This window comes from Thermobia domestica, chromosome 2 (assembly GCF_964235325.1).
Source record: "Thermobia domestica chromosome 2, izTheDome1.hap1.1, whole genome shotgun sequence".
NCBI classification, from domain to species: domain Eukaryota; kingdom Metazoa; phylum Arthropoda; class Insecta; order Zygentoma; family Lepismatidae; genus Thermobia; species Thermobia domestica.
The window spans coordinates 219,149,254-219,174,639 of record NC_137455.1 but is presented as its reverse complement, the minus strand read 5'-3'; the positions used below and the strand labels follow the sequence as shown (position 1 = coordinate 219,174,639).

Genomic DNA, 25,386 nt, shown 5'->3' with positions numbered 1-25,386 from the left:
CTTTAACCGGACATGTCCTTCCTTTTAGGCCCTAAAATTAGTTTGGGGTGTGCTTTCACGAAAATGAGAATGTGTCTGCTTTCTGGTGGTATCTGTACTGGTCACAACAATTACGGGTAGCAAACCACAAAACTCAAAAAAGAAATTGTCGACGTATTTTGTTGTTTGAACTCTTCTTATCATCAGTGCAATTCACTTAGGTTGGTTGAGCAACACGAATGAACTTTAGGAGTGATTTATGCATCTGAATGAAAATCATACACAAGACATCATAAGAACATGATTAGAACTGGACATTTGCAAAACTAAACATACCTCTAATAAGGTACATTGCCTCTCCATATGGCTAAGACAGCTGCACTTCTGTTTGGCATTGATAGGATAAGGTTGTCGATGCTAGCCTGTAGAACGTTTCTCCACTCTTTCAATAATGTCATTTCCAACTCATGCAGAAAGCTATACTATTAATAATATGTCTTCTGAGTGTACCTGACAAGTGTTCAATTGAATTTAGGTCTGGGGAGGATACTGGACATACCACCTGTTTGATACCCTCTGCCTGCATCATTGTATCTACCACAGGCTAGATGTATCTAATCGTGCTCGACGAGATCTGATATTATCGTCCATAAAACTAAAACAATTTCCAGTTGGTGCAGCCGTAGAAACAACGTGAGACCTGAGGAACTCATCTATGTACCAATGAGCTCTTAGAGTACCGTCTCGGGTTTAGAGTTGTGTGCTATACGATATTGATTCCTACCCAAACCATTATTTCACCAAGTAATTTGTACACGGGATGGAAAATTACGAGATCCACGTTACCTCCAAATGAGAATGTGTGGATTGTAGCTAAAACATGACTTGTTTGCGAACAGAACAGTGCTCCAATCAACATCCTTCCACTCATCATGTTCAAGAGTTAAATTTCTGCTCGCCTATGTTATTAGGAGGTTAAAAAGATATCAACTGTCACCTCTCGCATTTAAGCCTTTGCATACTTTTTCCACTAATTCGCTATACTTACCTAAATAATGATGACTCATATTATCTACATGTTAGGAATTTAATTCTGAAGTTACTGGAATCTATTAGAGAATTATCTCTGACAGCAAAATTCTGATTTCAGATTTTAATTTACTGCTTCAGATGACTTTATTTATTCATATCATCCATATCTTTAAATTATAATTATTGGAATTACCAAAATTACACGAAGTTAATGAAATTGCTGGAAAACAATACTTATCAGCTATATTCTTTGAATTCGAATTTACCACTGTAAGTTTTTTATTGCCCACTCATCCACATGTTCAAATTACAGTAAAATTACTAAAATTACCAAGACTTACCGGAAAACTATATCTGATGGTGAAATTCTGATTTCAGGCTGGAATTTACCAGTAATTCTTTCGAATTACTGGTTTCCATTCCAATTATACAATTTTCGTAACATAGTGCTATCTGTTATTTTACGAAACCATAATTTTCTGTTACTTTATTCAAATCTGTGTTCGGTATAATGAGGAAATATTTTGTTGGTGTGAATATGTTATTCTTTTTAAACTTTGCAGCATTGTTTGATTGCCTACATTGCTTATATTTCTTCTTCTTACTTAACACAAGTGTTTGTATTTTAGAGTAAGTGCTACTTTATTAGTTGTTTGTGCTGGCTTAGTTTAGGTTTTTGTGGATCTGCCGGTGGAAATAATGCGTGATTCTCAGAAGGACCCACCTTATGTGTTTTTGGGCTGATTCTCTGGTCCTTTTGTGACAGTGTTGTCTGGCACCTTGTGAAAGCCTAAGTTCATCTTTGTCTGTCAGTCTTCTTTCTCTGCTCTTAGATTTCTCTGCATCTTCTAACTGCCATTTGGCTGTTCCTCTGCTGGCCTTTCCTCTTAGTTTGGCGGTAACTGAGTTTCCTAGTTGTGTTCATTGACTCCTGTTTTACACCACTGTGAATTTGTCGTGTAATTCGGCTTGGTTTCTACAAGCTTGAATTCATCTTTTTCGTTTTGTTTCCCATCTATATGGATTGTTGTTCTGTACTGCGGTCATGCACCTGATGTAAGGCACTTTAGTGCTGACAAAGGTCAATTTCGTTTTCATCTAGGTGGGCTTTGTCTCCTGTGTCTGAGATAGGACTGATGTCTGCATAGGTCACCAATCCAAAGTTTCAAACGTGGAAGATACCGAAGAATTTATCCGCGACTGCGAAGAACAAGAAGCAAATACAAAACTGCTGCTCCCCTGGTTTTGTTTGCTTCTGCTGGATACATTTTCTTTCTCATCTAGGACGATTGCACAACGTTAATGTTGAGACTACTGCTAGTTCTGGGTATGCTTTTCCTTCTGTTTTTTAATGTACCTTCTTCCTTGTTGTAGTCCTTTTCCTGGGTCGCTACAAACTAGATTTAAGGTCTCTTTAACTTCCTTGCTAGGACACTAGATTGGGTTTGATTTTGATAAGGGTCAAAATATCTTGTTTTGAATGTATGTCCAGTACATTCCTTGAAGAAAATATTACGTTCTCAAGCAATCGACAATCAGCAAAGCTTGTACAAAACATACATGATAAAATATCACCATGACCTTCACGGGAATCAGACTGTCGAGAAACAATATTTTTCCTCAAGGATAGCGGTCGTGTGTAACACTACGGTAAAGACTCATTTTATTAGTTCCATTTGATTCTCGTGGACACAATAAGCGCATCTAAAAAGACTTGCTTGTCTGAGTTCTTAGAATCGCAGTAACTCTTTCTGACCTTGAACAACTTGAAGCCACTTGCGGGTTTCTTCCATCTTCTGTCTGCATAATATCACTTCTTGGCAGCTGTTATCACCTCTTGCTACCTTTCGTAGACCAAAACATCTGATGTGTGATGACAGCTTCGTTATCACCGTTAGGTATAATCAGTGTTCCCAAATTGCCTAATGATTTAAAACCTTATCGCAAGTTATAACTCGTGTCGCGTGACGTTTTCGTTCGTGCTGATCATCCAGCATAGAAGCATCTCGAGGTGATCAAGGTAATAACTTTCGCAACCAAATATTCCAATGTCACTCGCTTGTTGATGCGTTTTATCTTGCTTTCCCGATTGTTTTGACCAGTGCAATTTTTCACTAAAATATTATATTTAAATGAAAACTTATGACATATTACGTACAATTTTCATTGAAAACTATACATGTTAACCTAATACACTGCGTGAGCTCTTCCGTGGATGTACTACTAGCGCTTGCGCCTTCGAAGCGGAAAATCCAAGCTCGATTCTCTGTAGGAGCTCAAGTTGTTCGAATTCCACAATAAGATGTAGGTTCACTTTTCATCAGGGTTGAAAAAAACACATTTAAAAAAACAAAAAGAACTTTTTTTATGTTTAAAACGTTTTTAACGTTTAAAACAAACTACTTTGTTTCAAACAAAAAAATCACGTTTAAAATGTTTATTTTTGTTTAAAACAATAATCTAAATAGGCATATATATATTCCATTTTTACACACTCACAGGTACTGCTTACCATCTATATTCAACCATTAGATCAAATTTCGGGAGCTTCCCTAATCTCGATCCGTCCAAATGTTTAATTCCGGAGAAAGAAATCGGGTTTTTTAGGATTTCTGTTCACTGAATATGTAGTTTCTTAGTGTTACGTTCTACTGGTTGTGTGCATTCTTAATCTTTAAACGCCCATTGACGGAACTACTGAATCAGGGCTTTAAACCTCAATAGCTCAGTCCTTAATTAAGGCTGGAAGGTGGTTTTGGAACCAATTTATTTCTGAAGGATGCAGCTTTCCGCTGGTGTGCATTTCATCTATGTGAGGGTACAATATGGCGGTGGGAGGAGGGTAAATATCGTGTTCTTTTGTTTCTTTTTAAACGACTTTTTGGGAGCCATTCCCCCTCTTGGGGCATAGATTCTTAAAAATTGGTACGTGAAGCAATGAAGTAGGCCACTACATGGTAATATCGTGTATTTGTACTTCTTGCTTATATGGGGGAGCAGGGAGAAGGCAAAGTTAGCCAATTTTTGGAGATTCAGTTTTTACATATATTTTTACAACAAACGTCAATAGTTCAGCCCCTAATTAAATTAGAAAAATGATTTGGTACCAAAGTACTTCTGAGAAATGAAGCCTTCCGCTAGTATGCATTTTAGTAGGGATGGGCACAAGTAGAGCTAAAATTCGACTCGACTCGAAACTCAAAGCAAATTCGAGTCGAGTTTGAGTCAAGGCGAGTTTTGAGTCGAATCAAAGGTAATTTTCTCGAGTCGAGTTTCGAGCCAAGTCATTGTTTTGAGGTCGAGTTTGATAAATGGCTCGCTCGTTTAGCTCGTTTTAACTCGTTTTGAAATCATGGCCTGGTTAGACTGGAAAGCGAAAGTCATAAGAAATGTAAGCAGTAATATGGAACATTTTTAGTGTTACTCAGAAGATGGGACACTGCTCGCATCTCGTCTCGTCTCGATTAACCAGACGACTGTGGATTTTTATAACGAGACAGCCTCAAATGTGAGCATCAAATTTGAGCACCCATATAAACACCGGTATATACGGTAGTCCTCACCACCAAGGCTGAGGTCTGCACGATCTAACTTTTGAGCTGAAGCAGAAGCCCAACCCAGGTAGTAATGTTGGCTCAGTTCGGTTCAACTGAGGAGCACCTCGAGCCGGCTCGGTTGAGATGAGGCACCGACTCGGCTCAGGTGAGCCATCTGCTCGAGCCGGCTCGGTTGGGTGAGCTGTTGGTTTGGTTCGATAGTGAATGAGCTGTGAACCGTGCCGCTAGAGCCGTTGAGAACCCAAGCCGAGCAAGTTTGAACATGTTTTGCCGACACAGCCTAACTTTTAACGATTTTTGGTTCGAGCCTGGATACTTGCTCCTCCGGAACTGAAATCCAGTACCTCGTTAACGGTGTCCTTACCTCCTTGACTTCACCTTTTCCGAGGTCAGCAGTCAGCTAGTTTTTAGTATTCAGATACAAACCGGCTATCATTCATGTTTATACACGCTGGTGTTATAATAATAATAATAATAATAATAATAATAATAATAATAATAATAGTAATAATAATAATAATAATAATAATAATAATAATAATAATAAGTTGTAGTAATAGTAAGTATCATGGATAATAATTAGGGTAACTTCGGCAAATAACGCCAGTCGGGTAATAACGCCATTTAAAGCTTTCCACAGTGTTAGCATGAACACGCGATTCGTAAGGTGACCGATTATGAGTGTGTGATAAACAGTGATACCCGTTGTCTTTACAGACACAAAGACTAGTGGTCAGCCAGGCGTCAGTAAAAAGAAACCAGTTAACAAATGTTGACGTGACAGCCGCGGAGCAGAGGAAACAGCTCACAAATTTTTAGTGTGTCAAACGAGATAGGCGAATTATTTGGGTAAAAGTAAGATTTTTACTATTGCAAAAGGTATGCATTGATAGGGCCGTACTTGCATTATATTATGATATAGATGAAATATGCAGGACCGCTATTCCTGGTATAGAAATAATAGCTAAATCAAAGTCTATTGTTATTAGAAATAACGCCACTATCGCGTCGGGAAATAACGCCACTCCATCTAATCGCTAATCAAAACTAATACTAGTGTTAAAAATTTGCTTTTCTTTGTCGTAGTGTTAGAGCCAGAAAAGTCTAGTTTTATGCTTTCATGGCAAGACACTCTAATATCGTGTGCAGAAAGGCGGAGAATTTGAGCTATGGTAAACTCATGCGTTTCAACAGAACTATGTGAACGAATTGTATACGCTATTGGGAAATACACTTGATGCTATGAACCTTTTGTGACAATCCTGAACTTATTTACAATGCAGATTAAATGCGGGACTATAACTAACGCACAACAGTAGCCTAAAAATTTTGGCACAGAAAGGGAGCAAGCGAGTACTTGGCGAGAAAGGTAAAACTGTAAGTGTTATTGCGTGCACTAACGTATCAGGTTCAAATTAGATCCCTCCGATAGTGTTATACAAGGGAAATTATGAAAAAAAAATTTGGTGATGATCTTCCTCCAGGTAACACCTAAAGGCTATATTACATAGGAAGAATGCCGTACATTTCTGGAACATTTCAACAAACATCGGATCCCTGGCCGAGCACTGCTTATTGTAGATTGCCATCGCAGTTATCTTGATATTACCATTTTAAATGCTGCTGAGAGCATGCATATTAAACTGCTGTGCTTGCCTGCACATTGCACCCATGAACTTCAACCGCTCGACAAGAGCTTATTCAAATCGTTAAAATTGTACTGCTCTGAAGCAGTTGACAGTTATTGATGAACGCATGCCGGAAGAACACTTGGGAAGCTACAGTTTTCAAAACTGTTTTCACAGGCATGGTTCCGTTCAGCAACACCTCAGAACACAATTTCAGGCTTCAGCGCTACAGGACATCCTTTTAACAAAAATGCTATACCAGATGTCGCTTTTTCCCCAAATGATGTCTCAGAGCAACAGCAACCTCCACCAACACCTCCAAGCACATGACCAGCTTCCATCTCTCCTTCAACACCACCGAGTGCCCACTCCATCCACGAGCTTCTGCCTACAGCTAAAATAACTAGGAGCAAATCTCATCCCAGGGGGATTTCTCTTACTACCAGAGGAGTATTAGTGACACTAGACCTATTCGCAAGAGCTAGAACTTTCACTTCTTCCGGCACGAAGAAACAAGCATCCTCTAGAAAGACAAAGGATGGAGATATGCTCCGTGGGGACTGTGGAAGATTTTACTATGATCTCAGGGGGGTCTTAAATCGTGGATTCAGTGTATTGAATGCAAGATTTTTTCATGAATTATGCAATTCTGACAGCATTGTTAAATGTGGCTTCTGAACATTTTGTGACGCTGGTTGTGCATTGTTGTCTGGCTCCGACGAGTAGTTCTCTATATGACTGCAGCTGTTATGTTAAGAGGTGCACAATCATCACAAGAGTTACCGGTTAACGACATGTAGGATGACTATGAGGTTTGTGTACCAGCAAAGCAGGAAACATATTGCCAAGAACATTGTTTAGTTGTGTTCAAAATGTATTTCGTTACGATTCCAATACCTTTCCGTTGTAAAGCAAGTGGCGTTATTTGCCGACACGTCTGGTAATAACGCCATCTCATACTCACTCCGATTCTCAGTGCATTGTCCGATTCTCAGTGCACTCCATCTTTCATGTAATTTACACAGTTCTAGACATAAAAACACTTGAACAGCAGAACAATATGTTGAATTGGTGGCGTTATTTGCCGAAGTTACCCTATATTGTCTATGTAGAATACTTGAAGAAAGTACGTAAAAACTACACACAGCATTTGGCTCGATTTGGCTCGACTCGATTCAAAACTCGAGTCGAGTTGGAGGAAATTTTTCGAGCCGAGTTCTCGAGTTGAGTTGAATGATGTCGGTGTCGAGTCGAGTCGGGTTTTAATGTAAATTCGCTCCAACTCGCTCGTGCACATCCCTACATTTTATGTATGTAGGGGGTATTTATGTACGGCCGAGAGAGGGAGGATTAAGTTCGTTTTTTAAATTTTTCATCAATTTTTTCATCAGATTTTGGAGGCCATTCCTCCCCCTTTGTGGTACACCTACAAAAATTAGTATGTGAAGCAATGAAGTAGTCCACTACATAATAGTAATCTGTATATGTATTTATGTTTATAGATGAAGAGGCGGTCAAATTTGGCTAATTTACATTTAGTTTCAGAACGGTTCCGTATACTGCAAAATATATTTTACTGAAGTGGTCTAGAAGCATAATTCTTGTTCGTATACATGATGTGTGCAGCAAAAATCATTTGCATATGGACGTGGTACTATCGTGGGAGGGGAGAGAATGTCTAATTCGATTAATGTTTTTCTGCGCATTTCTTAATACTTCCTACATGAAACGAATTCATTACGCAATGGCAGCAATGGCTACCATTTCTTATATTATTGTCACAAGTATGTGGCCTACACATTAGCATCATTTTGTCAGCGCAGGTGACTGCAAGAGTTGCCAGGGCCCCGCAAAGTCAATATTTTCATATTTTTTTAATGATTTTATGTCTGTTCGTTTCTACAAATACGGCATGAATTTCACGAATGTTACCTCGTTGAAATCTGTTGTCTACAAGCTTTCCAACTGTGTATAAATCATGACTCTGTGATAATTAGCATGGTCACCGGATCCCCGAACATGAGAGTCTACCACTTTGTTAAAATCCCTGGCGGTCGTCTAAAGGTTAATTGTGTTGCTATGCCGTAGACACTAATCATTGTTAGCTATCCATGTTGCAGATAGAGATGTATCTTAAAAATTGTTTAGTTAAAAAAATGCCATTTGCTCCTTGTAGGCTAGTCACTGCTCTTTTCTATGAGTTGTATTGCATTTGTCAGTGTATTTCTTCTAGTTTATGATGTGAGAACTGTTCATTATTATCGAAATGATAGTGACAAAAAATACGCAAGTTTTGAATTTGTGAATTTGGATCTTAGGTTAGAGTAGTGTATAGTGTGTTTAACCTAAGTTATTCTTGGAAATTAAGAAATGTTCAAATACTTCACTTGAATTTCTGTTAGAGGTTTAGTTATACGCACATTGATGTACAGAATTTCGTTCAGTAATTGCTGTTATAATAAGAATATAACTCTACTTGTAATTTACTTCATGCACAAATCCTGCTGAGGATGGGTGGTTTGTTAAAAAATTAAATTAGCTTCTTCAATCTGATATTTTAGTTATTTTAAACATGTCCAACCACCATCGAGAAAAAAACACGTTTAAAACATTTTGTTTAAAACGTTTAAAACAAACTGAATAAAACAACAGCCCTTGTTTCAAACATGTTTTAAACACTTGTTTTAAACATTTTGTTTTAAACATATCAACCCTGCTTTCCATATAACCTCGCTGCTGAAAGTAACACTAAAGTTTAAATCAACCAAGTAACCAGTCGATACAGTGTACTGGTATCTCCGTAAATAGCACTGGAAAAGTTTTGTTGTATATAAATATATTTTCTCGCTATTCCATTAAAGGTTTTGTTGAGTAATGCGAGTAATATATATATGGGGCTGACATCTAGTAATGTCCTTGTTTTCAGTGTTCGTCCTATGGTAACACTATTTAAATGCTATAGGTATAATTACATTGTTCCTAATGTAATAGATACTAGGTATAATTAGTACGTATAATTAGTATTGTAATAGGTTTAAATAGTTTATTACTAATAATAGTAAAGTTGATTATAACTGCAGAATAAGGTATTTCGCGCGTTCGTACTAAATTTAGAAGAGAGCTTTAAAAATACTAAAATATTATTTTCTTTTTTATGTTACAGGTATCATGGATAAGAAGAAAAGATTATCGTTTGCTAACTGTTGGATTGGCAACATACAGCAGTGATGATAGATTTCTTGTTGTTCATATAAGGCACCTGCAGGTAATATTTGTTATAAGTTAATAGTAGCAGCTAATTATGTTTCATTGCTGAAGAAAAAGAAATAGCACTGCTATTTAAACAGTAGGTTAAATAGTTATTATTAGGTACTCGAACAAATTGCGTCAGATTTTTACTCTATATAGAGAGAGACTACAAAGAGAGAAGGGACTACGCAGAGGCTGCTTTTGTAAGTCAAACTGTCAGGCGTCCGATCTCGAATAAGTGTGTAGCTCTCACCGCTAGTCTAGTTGTTAGCGGGTGCGTTATTGTATACGGAATCTCAGGTTCAATTTCTGGTGGGAAAGCATTCAACGGACTATGATGGTTTGACTTCCGCCTTTAACTGAAGGTTCACATCTCATAGAGTCTAGGCCAGTGGTCCTAACCTTGTTTCCAGCGAAACTGCTGCACACCATGGTAGCACAGTAGACCTATTATTTTTTGATACAGTTAGTTATAATTATATTTTGTTGTACAGTATTTAATTTAACGTCTCTTTGTAACAACATTTTTAATGTTAGTAATTACGAATGTATCTTATTTCTGTCAGTACTTGTGCCCTCTTTGCTAGCTCTTCACGTCGCTAGAGAGCGTGACCCCAGGTTAGGAATTACTGTGTACATGCTGACAACCAAAGTACATAACAAGGCACGATCAGATCCGACTCAAACTTCGCCCAGAGAACACATAATAGGAAAGAACAAAAAATGCCAAATTGGAGCTGCCCCCATCCAGAAACACCGCAGATATGCTCCGCAACATAACGCACCACGCGAAAATCTATTATATGAAAGAGAACGCACAAATCCTTTGTTAGCTCATCACGCTAATACGGCTGAACCAATTTCTTTCATTTTTGGGGGGTTATTAGGATTTGGACCCTAGATGGTTTTTATCATATCACTTTAATTTTTAATTACCAGTGTCTTGAGATAATTGACCATTCAAGTGTCCATAACGTACAAATCCTTTGTTAGTTCATCATAGGTATAAAAATAAACGTATTTATATGCAACCCGCATGACCGTGTCACTCGGCGGGTTAACATAAATGACAGGCGATATAATGTTAACATTTACTGCAATCTACTATGGTTTTTATCATATCACTTGAAAGCGAAAAAGTAAAAATTATCTAAGTAACAAAGTTTATTGCGTTCCGGGGTGACCGCAGCGAAGCGGGGCGGGTTAACATAAATGACAGGCGATATAATGTTAACATTTACTGCAATCTTCTATGGTTTTTATCATATCACTTGAAAGCGAAAAAGTAAAAATTATCTAAGTAACAACGTTTATTGCGTTCCGGGGTGACCGCAGCGAAGCGGGGTGAACGCTGCTAGTATGATATAAAGTAAACATCGCAAGATACCAGTTTATGTTGGAAACGGAAAGGATAGGCAGCATCAGGATATCAAGATATTTGACATGCTATAACACTAACTTGGCGGCCATCTAGAAAGACGCCATCTTGGATATAGTGTAAGGTATTGAAATGAGAAGCGGGGTGTATGATATATCAATGTAAGGTAAAATGCAAAAGGAAAACCAATGATGTAACCGCGAAAAACATATGTGTAATGGTATGGACAGGACGAAGTGTAGAAGACTCGGGCAAAACAACGTGTATTCGAAGGGCAGAATAATAGGGCAAGACTCCACGATAAATGGTACGCGACAAGTAACTGCAACAGTGTCTGTGCATGGAAGTGCATCCGCCTTGACAGATTATGCGTTCCGAGGATATTGGTGTCTTTCTCTGATATTGTGACTGTTTGGGACCGTCGTGAAACAGTGTAGCAAACCGTGCAAAGGAAAAGATACATTCGTAAAGAAATGTAAGCTAGAACAGGGAACAGGGTAATGTAGGTGCCTTTCACATTCGTACGCACTTTGTTACAGATAGTGTTGTTTAAACAAACGTAGGCCGAAATGTCTCTTGTTCACACGAAACAGCAAGAAAATTGAACAAGAAACGTACAAAACTGGAGTGGGCTTCAATCACAGGTAGGTCGCGCTTTTGATCACTAATCCAAGAGGATATGTCCTACACTCCGAAGTGAGGTGCCGAATTACTGTTCCATAAGAGGTAGTCCTTTGTAGATTATGTAGTCTCCAAACGAGTGATCATATCGCGGGTTGTAATTGTGGTTTTCACTGTTCCAAACGGAATCCCAATATCCTCGGAAGGCATAAAATGTCAAGGCGGATGCACTTCCATGCACAGACACTGTTGCAGTTACTTGTCGCGTACCATTTATTGTGGAGTCTTGCCCTATTGTTCTGCCCTTCGAATACACGTTTGTTTTGCCCGAGTTTTCTACACTTTGTCCTATCCATACCATCACACATATGTTTTTCGCGGTTACATCATTGGTTTTCCTTTTGCATTTTACCTTACATTGATATATCATACACCCCGCTTCTCATTTCAATACCTTACGCTATATCCAAAATGGCGGCTTTCAAGATGGCCGCCAAGTCAGTGTTACAGCATATCAAATATCTTGATATCCTGATGCTGCCATCCTTTCCGTTTCCGACATAAACGGGTATCTTGCGACGTTTACCTTATATCATATTGTCGCGTTTTGCGTTATGTTGCGGAGCATATCTGCGGTGTTTCTGGATGGGGGCAGCTCTAATTTGGCATTTTTTCTTCTTTCTATTATATGTTCTCTGGGCGAAGTTTGAGTCGGATCTGATTGTGCCTTGTTCTGTACGTTGCTTGTGAGAAAGGTGACGAATAAACCAGGGTATGTACCGAAATTGCTCAAGAATGTCCTAGTTTCTCTTCCATCAAGCGCCAAATAGAGAATAATACAATTTCTGAGGGTAGGGTGCTCCCAGCAATTGCACACATATGCAACCTATGTATCAATCAACTGGTCTTGGCGAGAAAGAGCGATCGGTACCAGAATTGGTCAGCAACTTCCAATACACGGTACCTAATTTACATTCGGAGGTGGGCTTCTAACAGCCACTACACATATACAATCTATATATCGCTCAACTAGTCTTGACAAAAGAAAGCGATCGGTACCAAATGGATTACTTTTGTTCACCCACTTCCATTATACAGTACATAATACTGTTTCCATGGTGGAGTTATTTCCAACAATTACACACATGCAGTCTATATGGGTTACATGCACAGGACCGACACGGCGTAGGATCGACACGGCATAGGATCGACACGGCGTAGGATCGACACGGCATAGGATCGACACGGCACAGAACCGAAACGGCACAGGATCGACACGGCATAGGATCGACAGCAGAACTTTCATACGATCAAAATAATAAAAAATACATTATTTTATAATTACGCAATATTAAGTAACAATTATTTTCTCAAGGATATATAGGAGAGAACCGTCATACGATCGAAACGGCATAGGAACGAAACGGCGTAGGATCGACACGGCACAGGGCCGACACGGCACAGGGCCGACACGGCACAGGATCGACACGGCACAGGATCGACACGGCACAGGACCGAAACGGCATAGGATCGACACGGCACAGGATCGACACGGCACAGGATCGACATTCTGTAGGGTGGTCAACACTTTCTGAAAATATCAATATCGCATATCCCTCACCTTGAATTTGTGGATATAAAAAATTGTAAGGATAAATAATTCTAAATGGTCTATTTTTAAAAAAATTATATATATATATATATATATATATATATATATATATATACAAATTGTATAAAAATATTGTGCGTAATATATCCATGCCGTAATAAATACACCTTTAATTTTGTGATATTAAAAAAAAAATACGCTAAATAACTCCAATAGTTGATTCGAGGTTTTCAATACCGAATAAATAATATTATTTGTCTGATATTTTTATAATGCTGTAATTTTTTATGTATACTAAGTTGAAGTATGTACATGTAACTGCAATTTTAAAACTGTAGGCTTAGAATTTGCGTTTGGATTTTTCTTTTTTTTAAGCGAAGCAATGCACCTATGTTAAGTTGCCTCCTTTCAAATTTCGAATTGAAATCGGAAGCCAATCGTTTGTTTTTCGTTTGTTATTGACTTTTTTGAAGAAAAATATTAAAAATCGTATCTTTCTTAAAACATAAAGAGATGTTTACAAGATAAAGTTGGTATATGGCCAAATTTACCCTTGTTCCTCCACTTAACATTTTGATTGAAAATCAAAATCAATTGTTTGATATGCGTATGATACTAATTATTTTGAAAAAGAATAGTCTGTTTCGAAAAACATAAAGAGTCTTTTCAAGAGAAATGGGTGATGGAATTTCATATTGGCTCCACTTTAAAGTCTCGAATCAAAACCGAAGCCAAGCGTTTCTTATTGGTTGTTTTTAAGAGCAAATCGCTTGTTTCGAAAAAATAGAGAAAGAGATTTACAAAATAAATTTAGAATGTGATCAAATTCAATCTGATTCCTTTACTTACAAATTTCGATTCAAGACCAAAATCAATCGTTTGATATGGATTTGTTGTTGCTTGTTTGGAAGAAAAGTAATTTGATTCGAAAAACATAAGAATATAATTAAGAAATAATGTTGATGAAGGTGATTTGTTTCGGGGCGGTTTGCTTATTTTGAAGAAAAAATCACTTGTTTCAAAACAACCAGTAAAATGTATCTATTTCCAGGATACATTTGGTGGTCAACTTCATACTGTTTTTTCTGCTTTTAAATATCGATTCAATACTCAAGCTAATAACATGTTTTCCTTTCTTATTGATTGGTTTGAAGAGGAAATAGTTTGTTTTGAAAATTATTAAGAGTCATTTACAAAATAAGGTTGGGTGGGCCAACTTTTTGGTGGTATTTCAAATTTCGATTTAAAATCAAACTCAATCATTTATTTTTCGTTCGTTATTGATTGTTTTGAAGAAAAATTAAGAACCATTAAAGAAATTTTTATAGTAAAGGTGGTCACCTTCACAGGGTTCCTGCACTTCAAATTTCGTTCAAAGCATAAAACGGTTAAAATAATAAGAGAAACACAATCAGTACTCTACGCAAATGTTTGGGGGTTCAGGGGCTTTAGGAACACAAGTTTATATAATATCAAGTGTTTATATATATAAACGTGCTAATATGATAAACGTGCTTAATTTTGCATAATACCTTGCTCAAGGGGGGTTTCAAAGTCCTTAATCCCTTTACTTCAGTACGCCACTAAACATCAATTATAAGTCATTCGTTATCCAAATTGTACTTCTTGTACTGATTCAATCCTTAATTTTAAGTTCAAAATTATATGAGCACTTATTATGCTATTGGAAAAGAGCACATATTTTATGACAGTGCAAGGTAGTTTCTTGTTTTAACAATTGAAAGAAAGGAAAACACCAATAAAAGTAATAATAATACCTGACACGAATTCCGATAGTAAATCATATTTTATTATCTTATTTGAAACTTTGAGAAAATTGAAGCTCTACACCGAATACAAATTGGATAATAAGCAATGCTTTATAATTGCTTGATAAATTTCAAATTGAGAACAAAGAGAGTGATACTGTTTAAAAACAAGAATTTTAGGAATGATCTAAAAAATGGATCAAAGTATTATGATCTTGGCTAATATTAATTTTTGGATCAGTTACCATAAAATATTCGAACGGTCTCTAAATCGAGTTTTCTCCAGATATGTAGTTCTCCAGGTATAAGGAGTACAAGAAAAATTTCGATTAATTAAATATTTTGGATTTTTTTTTATAACGGGCCACAAAATTTTTGGACGGTCCCTAAATCGACTTTTCATATTTTTTACGCAATAAGCATATCACACTGAGTTAAGTGATATCTTGGGTTGGGTTACACTATATGTAGTTCTCCACATATAAGACATACAATAAAATTATTGATTGAATGAAATATATTGGACTTTTTGGATCAGGGGCTACAAACGTTTGGACGGTCCCTAAATCAAGGTTTCGTATTACTTTCGGAATAAGCACATCATGCTGAGTTAAGTGATAGTTTTGGTTTGGCTGCACTATATGTAGTTCTTCAGATATAAGACGTACAAGATTTTTTTTTTTTTTATTGAATGAAATATATTAGATTTTTTGGATCAAGGGCAACAGAATTTTTGAATGGCCCCTAAATCGAGCTTTCGTTTTATTCAGGCACTAAGCACATCATACTGAGTTCAGTCATAGTTTAGGTTTGGGTACACTATATGTTGTTCTCCAGATATAAAGCCTACAAGAAATTTATTGTCTGAAATATATTGGATCTTTTGATCCAATAATAGTCCTTCATCCTCCATTTATACATTAAGCAAGTAACAGTATAACGTGTACATTACGTGATACACTTTGTATTTTATGGTGTGATGTTTAATAATAAATTATTAACAGAATACCCGTTCTTCGCACGGGGAGAATAGTTTCATTTTGAGCATAAAGGGCAATGGAATCTGAGTATGGATTTAAACTGCATCGGGAGTGTTACTGTTCGTCTGAGTGACTCCAAATACTATTTCATCGACACTAATATCGGTATTATTTTTTATCATTATATATATAGTGTGTAACTTCATTAATGTAATGAACGTCTGGAGGTGATTCCTGGACTCGGAAGAAGAATTTAAATGAAACGAAGTCTTTAGCTTATCATAATTATAACTTCTATGCCAATGGTAACGGATGATCAATCAACGGCTTCCTGTTCAACTTAAGAGTGTGTAAAAATGAGAAAAAAATAACTTTGATCCAGAGTAGGTTTATAACGACTGTGCATAAGACAGTCAGGGGCAAAAGATCATGTACGATGAACTAGAGTATAAGGGATTCTTCACATAACAACAGTGATTCCCACAAATTATGTAAATATAATTTGAGCCAAAGTAAGCTAGATTAAAAGATTTCCTCCCCGTAATGCGTAAATCCGTGGAAGATAATAACTACGAGTACAGAAGGAATGAAATTCGACGATACTCAAGGTGTTGCGCGTGTTGCACAAGGAAAGAAAGAAATACAATTTCAAATTATCGATTTATTCTGTTTCGTACAAGGTAGGATAACTGTGAAATACTCAGAGGTACCTTGTACAGTATTTGCGCAATGCAGTATGTGTACACGAGACAGCTATGAAGAATAACAGTTCACAGTCTGATATTGTCGACCGTTGACCGCATTGCAAAGATGACATCGGCGAAGCAAATTTTTCCGCCTGTGATCAAGCACATCTGAAATTTCGTAGATGATTGCCGCAGCTATATTACATCGAGCTACAAGTTCTTCGACTGTCGTGGCCGGAGTTTCATACGTATCCCCGAAATAAAAAATCAAGCAGCGTGAGGTAGAATGAACGAGGTTGTCATAACACAGGTTTTTCTCTCCCAATCTGGGAATGTTTCATTTAGGTAAGTCTGCATATTCCTGTCAAAATGTGCAGGTGTACTATCATACTGAAATCACATCTGCTGTCTTATGTTCAAGGGCACATGTTCTATCAATTTTGGGAGACAATTACGTAAAAATAAAAGATACGTACTCCCACACAGGCAGACCGATAATAAATAAGATCCTACCACAAAATTATCCACCACACCACACCAAATTTCTGCTGCTGATCGTTTACTAGAGTTGCATGTGGGTTTTTACGCCATACACATGATAGTTTCAAGACGGTTTTGATCATTCGACGTACGCTGTCTTCAAGTTCAGCTGTCCATATGGGGCTATTTCCTCCGATTTCACGTACGAGAAACCGAAGGGACCCCTCTCTCGAAGTCGAATATGGAGGCGTGGAAAAATACAAGGAAAGTTACTCTCTTTTGAGGGCGACGGTCACGATATAAACGCCTCACTTCTGGGCTATTGCCCTTTGCTACTCCATAAATGAGTTGCATATCTGCCAGCTCGTGGACAGGGTAATCTTCCATCGCGCAGGCGTGTACAGGTTAACAAAATCAATTTTACTTAAACACCAACGTCTACACTTTTACACGACCTTAAATACCTGGACACAACCCTCTACCGTTGAACACAACATTTCCCATCCTGTTATACAGCAATTACACGTGTAACAGTAGAGCATCTGACTATGTATATCACTCACAAGTTGCGTAGATGCTTATTACAACTCAGCCATGCTAACTGAAGCCATTCCACAATAAAACTTCAAGACAGCCTTCTGTAAGCCACTCGCAATTGGCACACAAGGGACGATAGTTCCGTAGGTATTCCTCCGTGTAGGTATTCCATACAGCTCTAAGGTATGTACATTAGAATGTCGAAAAAAGACTATCCTTTTTTTAAAATGTACTTTCAACGAGCTTCCTTTGAGAAAATTTCTCCGGTAATGATGAAATCAAAATGTAAGTGGTCTACACTAGGATAGTATTTTGGTATATTCACAATAGCAATGAAGTTTTTCATAGCTCAGGGAAAAGTTGAGGTTTGCCAACTCGAAGGAAGGGGAAAACGCCATCAAAAGTATTCCTGGGAGAAGATTCATCTAACGGATAAATCAAGTATACTATTCCAGCGCACTTCTTGGTATCGTTATGCAACGTGTACAACATCCCTTGTTTCCACACTTTTGTTGCTTCTGTGCACAGAAGTACCATATTCCACGGAATTACATATTACGAGGAAGAAACCGTTTAATGCAGCTTACTTTTGCCCCATATCTATTCACACAATATTTGGAATCCCTGGGTCATGTGGAGAATTCCTTGTACACTCGTTCATCACATATGATCTTTGCATTTTTCGATGTTATATTTATTTACATGCCGCCTGACTGTCCTATGCACAGTCGTTTTAAACCTAATCTGGATCAAAGTTATTTTTCCTTTTTCACACACTCTTGGACAGGAAGCCGTTCATTTATCATCCGTTACCATTAGCCTAGAAGATATAAGTGTGATACGTTAAAGACTTCGTTCCATTTAAAATCTTCTTCCGAGACGTCATTATGTACTGAGACAAAATAGATGAATCACACATGTGTATCTCTCTTTCTTTCGAATTCTGAGTGTTCTTCTAACTTGAACGATGCACTATTATTTTTTAATGTTAAATCTTGTACTTGATTGATCATTTCTTCATTCAACGTTTGATAAAATACTCAAAGGAATACTCCAGTTTCTTTGGAAGTCATCCTTGCATCGTCACTGTACACTAATCGAATCTACGACTAAAAACAATGGACATTCTTTTGCCCGACTTCAATCCGACGTTCCGTTCATGAGTTATGGCGGTTTATACATTTTTCCGACAAATTTTCGGGTGTTACACCCAGGTTGTTGTATAGTTTTTGTTTTATTTCGGTGTCAGGAATCACCTAACGACGTTTGTTATATTAATTAAGTTACACCCTATATATATACGGGCGCCATTTTATGTATTAAAAAAACCAAATTTGTTTAGTAACGTAAATAGCTAAACTATGAAAACGTATTTACTAGAGAAACACTTTTTAGTTCTTGTAATAATTTTCTCTCAAACAAACTGAAGGTAAATATATACCAATAAATCAATACAGCTATATTTTAGAAAATGAAATGAAATCTTTGAGTTTTACGTCCCACGGTTATGCCGGTTAGGCTGAAGGAGACGGTGATTATGAGAAATGAATGAAATGGTGGAATGAAGAAAGTGGGAGGAAACGGGAGAACCCCGAGAATATCCACGCACACGGCGTTTATCGACCACAAAATTCACTTGGCGGGAGCAGGGTTTGAACCCGAGACCCCATGCACCAGGGGTGAACGCTCTACCACTGACCCACCGCGGCTCCAGCTATATTTTAGAAATACAATAGGCACTGATTTTTCGAAGACTGCTCTAATACATAGGAACAATCAAATTTGTAAATAGAGAGTTTTCTTTTTAAATAAAACAAACTGAATTGCTTAAACTGCGCTATATCGATTGGTTTCAGCATCTGATTTTTTAAAAATAAATAATTAGCAGCACGAAAAATTCCTATATTATCTTCGAAAATAGACCTACATGTTAATTGCTTTACTGGCTTTATACATTTTTTTTTTTGAAAAAGTGATTGTAGGGGAAGATGGGGCTAGTTGCAACAATTTTCAGGTCTGTTTTTTTACTCGAAAATTATTATAGATATAAAAACTATATTGAGTGTACTAAAAGGTACATGCCTTAACTACATACCAAAAAAAGAGAAGTGCAAAACATCGAACGGCAGTTTTGATAGCATCCACTTTTTGAACTAAGTCCGACTGTTGACACTTGCCCCACCCATGGGGTAAATTGCAACATCATCTGGGCTAAGTTGCAACAATCGGACTTGATTCAGAAATTTAATGCTATCAAATCTACAGCTTGAACATCGCTTCACTCATTTTCACTGTGGCAGTCAATGTCTATAATCTATACAGATGTAGTACGGATTTCTCTCGGAACACGACCAATGAGACCACTTCTCACAACATAAACACTGTACCCAGTCTTCTTCTGTATCCTGTTCTTCGTACGGTTCTTCAGAAACCAAACAGACGACTTGAGAATAAATTCTTCTCAGCTGATGATTTTACGTTTTCGGTTGCTTTTAGATGCTTCTTTTTCATTTCGAAAGTACTTTTTTCTAGAGTGTCTGTAAGAATAGCACATCTCTTCCTTTTCCGAGCTGTCAGTTTTCTAGTTCCAGATTTTGGATAGAACCATACATGTTCAGGAGATCATCTGAAGGATTCTACACTATCTTCTTAGATGCATTTGCAGGTGATCCATGAAGCTCACTTTGACCTGCAGTCTGAAGTTCTAACTGAGAAGATGAAAGGAAACAACTTCTACTAGGCACTGCAAGCAATAAGCCATCACTGTTGTCCTATAATAATAATAATAATAATAATAATAATAATAATAATAATAATAATAATAATAATAATAATAATAAGCTGAAAACCAGCTTTTTAGTTTTCCGGAAGGAAACTAAAATTTTCCGTTTTTTCCAGGCATCAAGAGCACTAACTGCAACACAATTTCTTTGGCTTTGTACATCGTAGCGCCCCCCTCCTAAAAACGACGGCCCCTCCTAAATAAAACTGCTGGCTACACCACTGTGGTGAAGGCATTTTTTTTTTACATAACACGCAACTGATTTTTATTTGCCTGATGCAATTGTTTAGATTATCCACAGACCGTTTTTCAAATTATTATGTATGAGTAATCATTAGATTGAATTAACAAATTACTTTTATGCATATTTCCAACGTGTGAAATGATATAGTGGATTATGCAGAACCTTGGAAGCTCAATCCTCGTGGCTGGCAATCGTAAGAATTTTTTATTCACACAATCCTTTTATCTCATCTAGGTAATAATAAATTATATCGAATAATAAAGCTATTATTGGCTCCTTATCTATGGTAATTTTAAAAACAGTTAATGAGGGATAATAATTAATCAAAAGTTATTACTTATAGGTATTTAGAACTCTTGTGGATTTTTTTACGCGTAACAGTAATTGGAGTATTTTGTTACATAATCAGCCTAATCCACCTTGAAAATTGGCAACACTGTACAAATTTTAAAAACAGTTAATGAGGGATAGTAATTAATCAAAAGTTATTACTTATAGGTATTTAGAACTCTTGTGGATTTTTTTATGCGTAACAGTAAGTGGAGTATTTTGTTACATAATCAGCCTATTCCACCATGAAAATTGGCAACACTGTACAAATCAAGCTACAAAAAAGTTTATACTTTGCCAGGTAAAACTTCTTTCTGACAAGGGAGGGTCACGAAGTGACTCAGCTGAGATCCGAACGAGACTATTGTGTTTGCAATTGATATGTTATAACTAGAAGAATCCCAAAGTTATACGTGCCACCGGGCGGAATATCGTGAGTTACAACATATTTTGTAATGTAAAAGCTGCAAAAAATTACCTGGCAGAATAGTTTGTACCGAGTCATTTCTTCGAAACGGTTGGGTCAATGCAAAACTCGGCGAACACGTATCTCATCATTTTCAAGGGCACAGTTTTTGGGGATAAAGTTTGCCCCAGGGTCCCAGATGGGATCCAACTCAAAAGTTTCAAATGACACGAGGAGGGGGGTTAAGTACACATTTTTTGAAAGTTGTGAAGTGGAAGAAAGTGGAGCAAGTCTCGACTCTACGAAAAACCTGTGCAAAATGGCGGCGGGGCAAAATGTAAACAAAAACTTAATTGAAAAGTTCATGGTTACCCCTATAAATCGGAAACGGTGAGACAAATGTGAAAACAGGAAAGGACGTGTAGCATTATTTTCAAAGTACAACGATTTAAGTTGAAACGTCTTGTCCCAAGACCCCCACAAGGTCTCAGGTAAGGTCCAACTGAAAAGTTTCAAATGGCACGGAGAGTTAATTAGCACATCGTGTGAAAGGTGTTGTTAAATGAAAGAAGTTGGAGCAAGTCTTGACTTTCTACGACAACCCTGTGCAAGTTGGCGGCGGGTCAAAATGAAAAGAAAAGCTTAATTGAAAAATCTATGGCCACCTTAAATCCAAGATGGCCGCTTAAAACCTATGCCGAGAGGATAGGCATACCAGACTGTTGAACGTAGGAAAACCAAATTTGGCATGAACGTTGATCATTAGGTGACGAAAAGATACGAAATGTTCAAAAGCGCGACATCTTGAGTTCAAAATGCCGCACTATGTATCGGATGCATGTCAACTTTAAACAGTGATGTTGGAAAAGCGAAATGTGATATTTACGTTTATGGTCAATAGTAGATATCCACAAAATATAAAGAGTAACACCTGCAATCCAATATGGGTGACAGCGTGAAAAATGAGTTTGTATATAAATATGCTATTTTTTGGAATATTGTGACCAAACAAACAAAGTTTGGCGCAGCTCGATGTACGGAAATGATTTACACGTTGGTTTGGTACTGCTCGCCAATCTTGCAAGTGAACGTTTATTGTATATATATATATATATATATATATATATATATATATATATATATATATAATATATTTGTTATTGCTTGAAATATTGCGATCAAACCAACGAATGGCATACAAATGTAACCATCACGAATACGTTACAATATCGTAAAACTCATCTAATTTGTAATTTATAGAAAGAAAGCAAAAATAAATAAGACCGAGTAAAAGGAAATAATCGGAGAAAAACTCAACTATTCCAAATTAATTTTCATTGCATAGAAACGATTACTTTTCTTACTTCATTAAATCGGCTTTCAACATTAGCCGGGAAACAGACATGCAGACAGAGCAGAAGATTGAAAAAAATCAACGAAACTGCAAACCTAAGATAGGAATGCATTGAAGAGACCGTTCTCATCGCTAGGAAATCAATTTGCTGAGTTATGGACGCTTCATCGCTATCCGTATGATAAAATATTGGACTTTTGTTTAGCAGTATGAATAGGAAATGAGAGTTGTGTGTTCATCACATATTCATTATATCATAGGCGCCGACTTTAGGGGGGCAGGACACTTTTGGCACCCCCAATATTTAAAGGTGGGGTCCTCGCCCCTCCAATATAATCCAGTCGAGGAAGGAGAGGATGAAGCGGAATATCGGACCGAGAACTTGGAGGGGGGAAGAAGAAGGGCTTCATCAAACAGTTGATAGAAAACGGCTGAATATGATTATGTTCATTGTTTGCCCCCCCCCCCAATATTTTCTTCAAGTCGGCGCCTATGCATTATCTTAACACAAATGATATCGAGAGAACCGTGACGAACGTACATTAGGAACAAAACATATATGTGTTGTTACGGAATGAAATAATAGTTGAAGTGAATCGAAATTCAGTTGTTATTTAGTATTCCTATTGTTTCTAAATACATAATTTTAAAAAGAAAGAGATTTAGATTTGTACTGTTATGATTGGCATAGGTTTTAAGCGGCCATCTTGGATTCAAAGTAGCCATAGACCTTTCAATTTGGTTTGTGTTTATACTTTAACCCGCCGCCATGTTCCACAAGATTATCGTAGAGAATCGAGACTTGCTCCATCTTCTTTCATTTAACAACAGCTTTAAAACGATGTGCTACTTAACCTCCCTTGCCATTTGAAACTTTTGAATTGGACCTCACCTGGGATCCTGTGGGGGTCCTGGGACAAGACGTTTCAACTTAAATCGTTTGAACATAATGCCACACTTTACAAATAATGCCACACGTCCTTTCATGTTTTCACATTTGCCTCACCGTTTCCGATTTATAGGAGTAACCATTGACTTTTCAATTAATTTTTTGTTTATACTTTAACCCGGCGCCATGTTCCACAAGATTATCGTAGAGAATCGAGACTTGCTCCATCTTCTTTCATATAACAACAGCTTTAAAATGATATGCTACTTAACCCCCCTTGTTATTTGAAACTTTTGAGTTGAACCCCGTCTGGGACCCCGTGGGGGACCCTGGGACATACTATTTTACCTCAAACTGTGTTGCCTTGAAAATGGTGGGATTCGTGTTCGCCGAGTGTTCCACTTATCCAACCGTTTCCGAACAAATTACTCGGTTCCAACTATTCTGGTAGTTTTGTAGCTTTTACACTAAAAAATATATTGTAACTCATGATATCCCGCCCGGTGGCACGTCTAGTTATTATAACATATCAAATGCAAACACAATTGTCTCCTTCGAATCTCAGCGGAGCCACTTCATGACCCTCCGTTGTGGTATACATTCCCTTTAACTAGTTTTTGGGATAACAGGAAGTGCTGATGCGTCGAACATAGCCACCTGCACAGGTGTGCGATAATTAAGTAGGCAAAGACATTCGGCGAAACTGAAATAGGCGAAACAGGAAAATACAACATGTTGCAAGAAATGTAATTTCCAATTATTTGTCACAAATTCTATAGTATCTGGCTGTGGAACACAAAACCACTTTACACAAAATAAACCTAAAGTAGCGAACACAATAGTCCAAAAGTTTGATAAATAATTTGTTAATCGTGTGTTCAAGACACGGAGAAAGTCATATTTGATTTTTTAATTTTCTTTCTAACTTACCCGGAGACTGAGAACATTTTTTAAAAGTAATTCTTTATTCAAGTGTTTTCGTTTCAAATTTGATTAGAAAACCATATTATAAGAACTGTAAATGTAAAATGCCATAGCTGAAAACAGGATGGTAAATATCTGCACTGTTTCAACGGTATTACTGTAATTTCTTACGCGAAGCACCAGATTTCGATTATATGTAGAAGCACATGTGGTGCGGGTCCCACGTTGAGTTGTGTTTCCATATCTCTAATTGAGTTGATTTTAACACCCCTTTCAGCAGCGAGGCTATATGAGACATGGACCTGCTGATTAGCGTGGAGTCCTAACCAAGGCTAAACTCTAATTAATCAACTATTACTTTTTGATTTGTAACATAAAATCATTCCTAAATGCTTTCTTGACAAATAGAATAATTCACTGGTTTCTTGCTATACATCACGAAATGGCAGAATTATAACTTTTGTAGATAGAACAAAGAAATATTTAGATTACTCTATTACAATTGCCATGTATAATATCGATTTCAGCGGAAGGAAGGTGCTTAATTCGCTCATGTAAAAATAGTATTGAAAACGAACGTGAAATATCAATTAATTTATTAATCAATCAATCGAACACAGTATGAAACATGTCGCAGTGGGGTGGGGTGGAATCCACTTCATCGTTCTTGATTGATTTTAAATCTAACAAAGGACCTCACTCAATTGTCCGGCTCTGTTTTCAATTATTTTTTTTCTGTTAAAGGACATGTATGCACTATTTGTGATGATAGAAATATTTGCCGTGGTGCATGTTTCTATTTTTTATAATTTTTAAGAGTTGTGATGTGGTTATTAGAGATTACTGCAGAAGTTCCTTACTACCCTTTATAAACGGAGCGTTAATGAAAAAAACAACAATGTATATATAAAGCTTAGGGGAAGTCGTATGGTAGGTATGACCTTGACGG

At 37.2% G+C, this 25,386-nt stretch overlaps 1 protein-coding gene across 1 annotated transcript in view; it reads left to right on the top strand.

Moving 5' to 3' along the window:
- Positions 1–25,386, top strand: part of LOC145678378 (limbic system-associated membrane protein-like) — an 869,469-nt gene that overhangs the window by 717,002 nt on the left and 127,081 nt on the right. Inside the window, exon 3 of the mRNA XM_081748453.1 lies at positions 9,360–9,461. Coding sequence (XP_081604579.1) covers positions 9,360–9,461 — 102 coding nt within the window. The remainder of the gene's footprint in view (positions 1–9,359; positions 9,462–25,386) is intronic.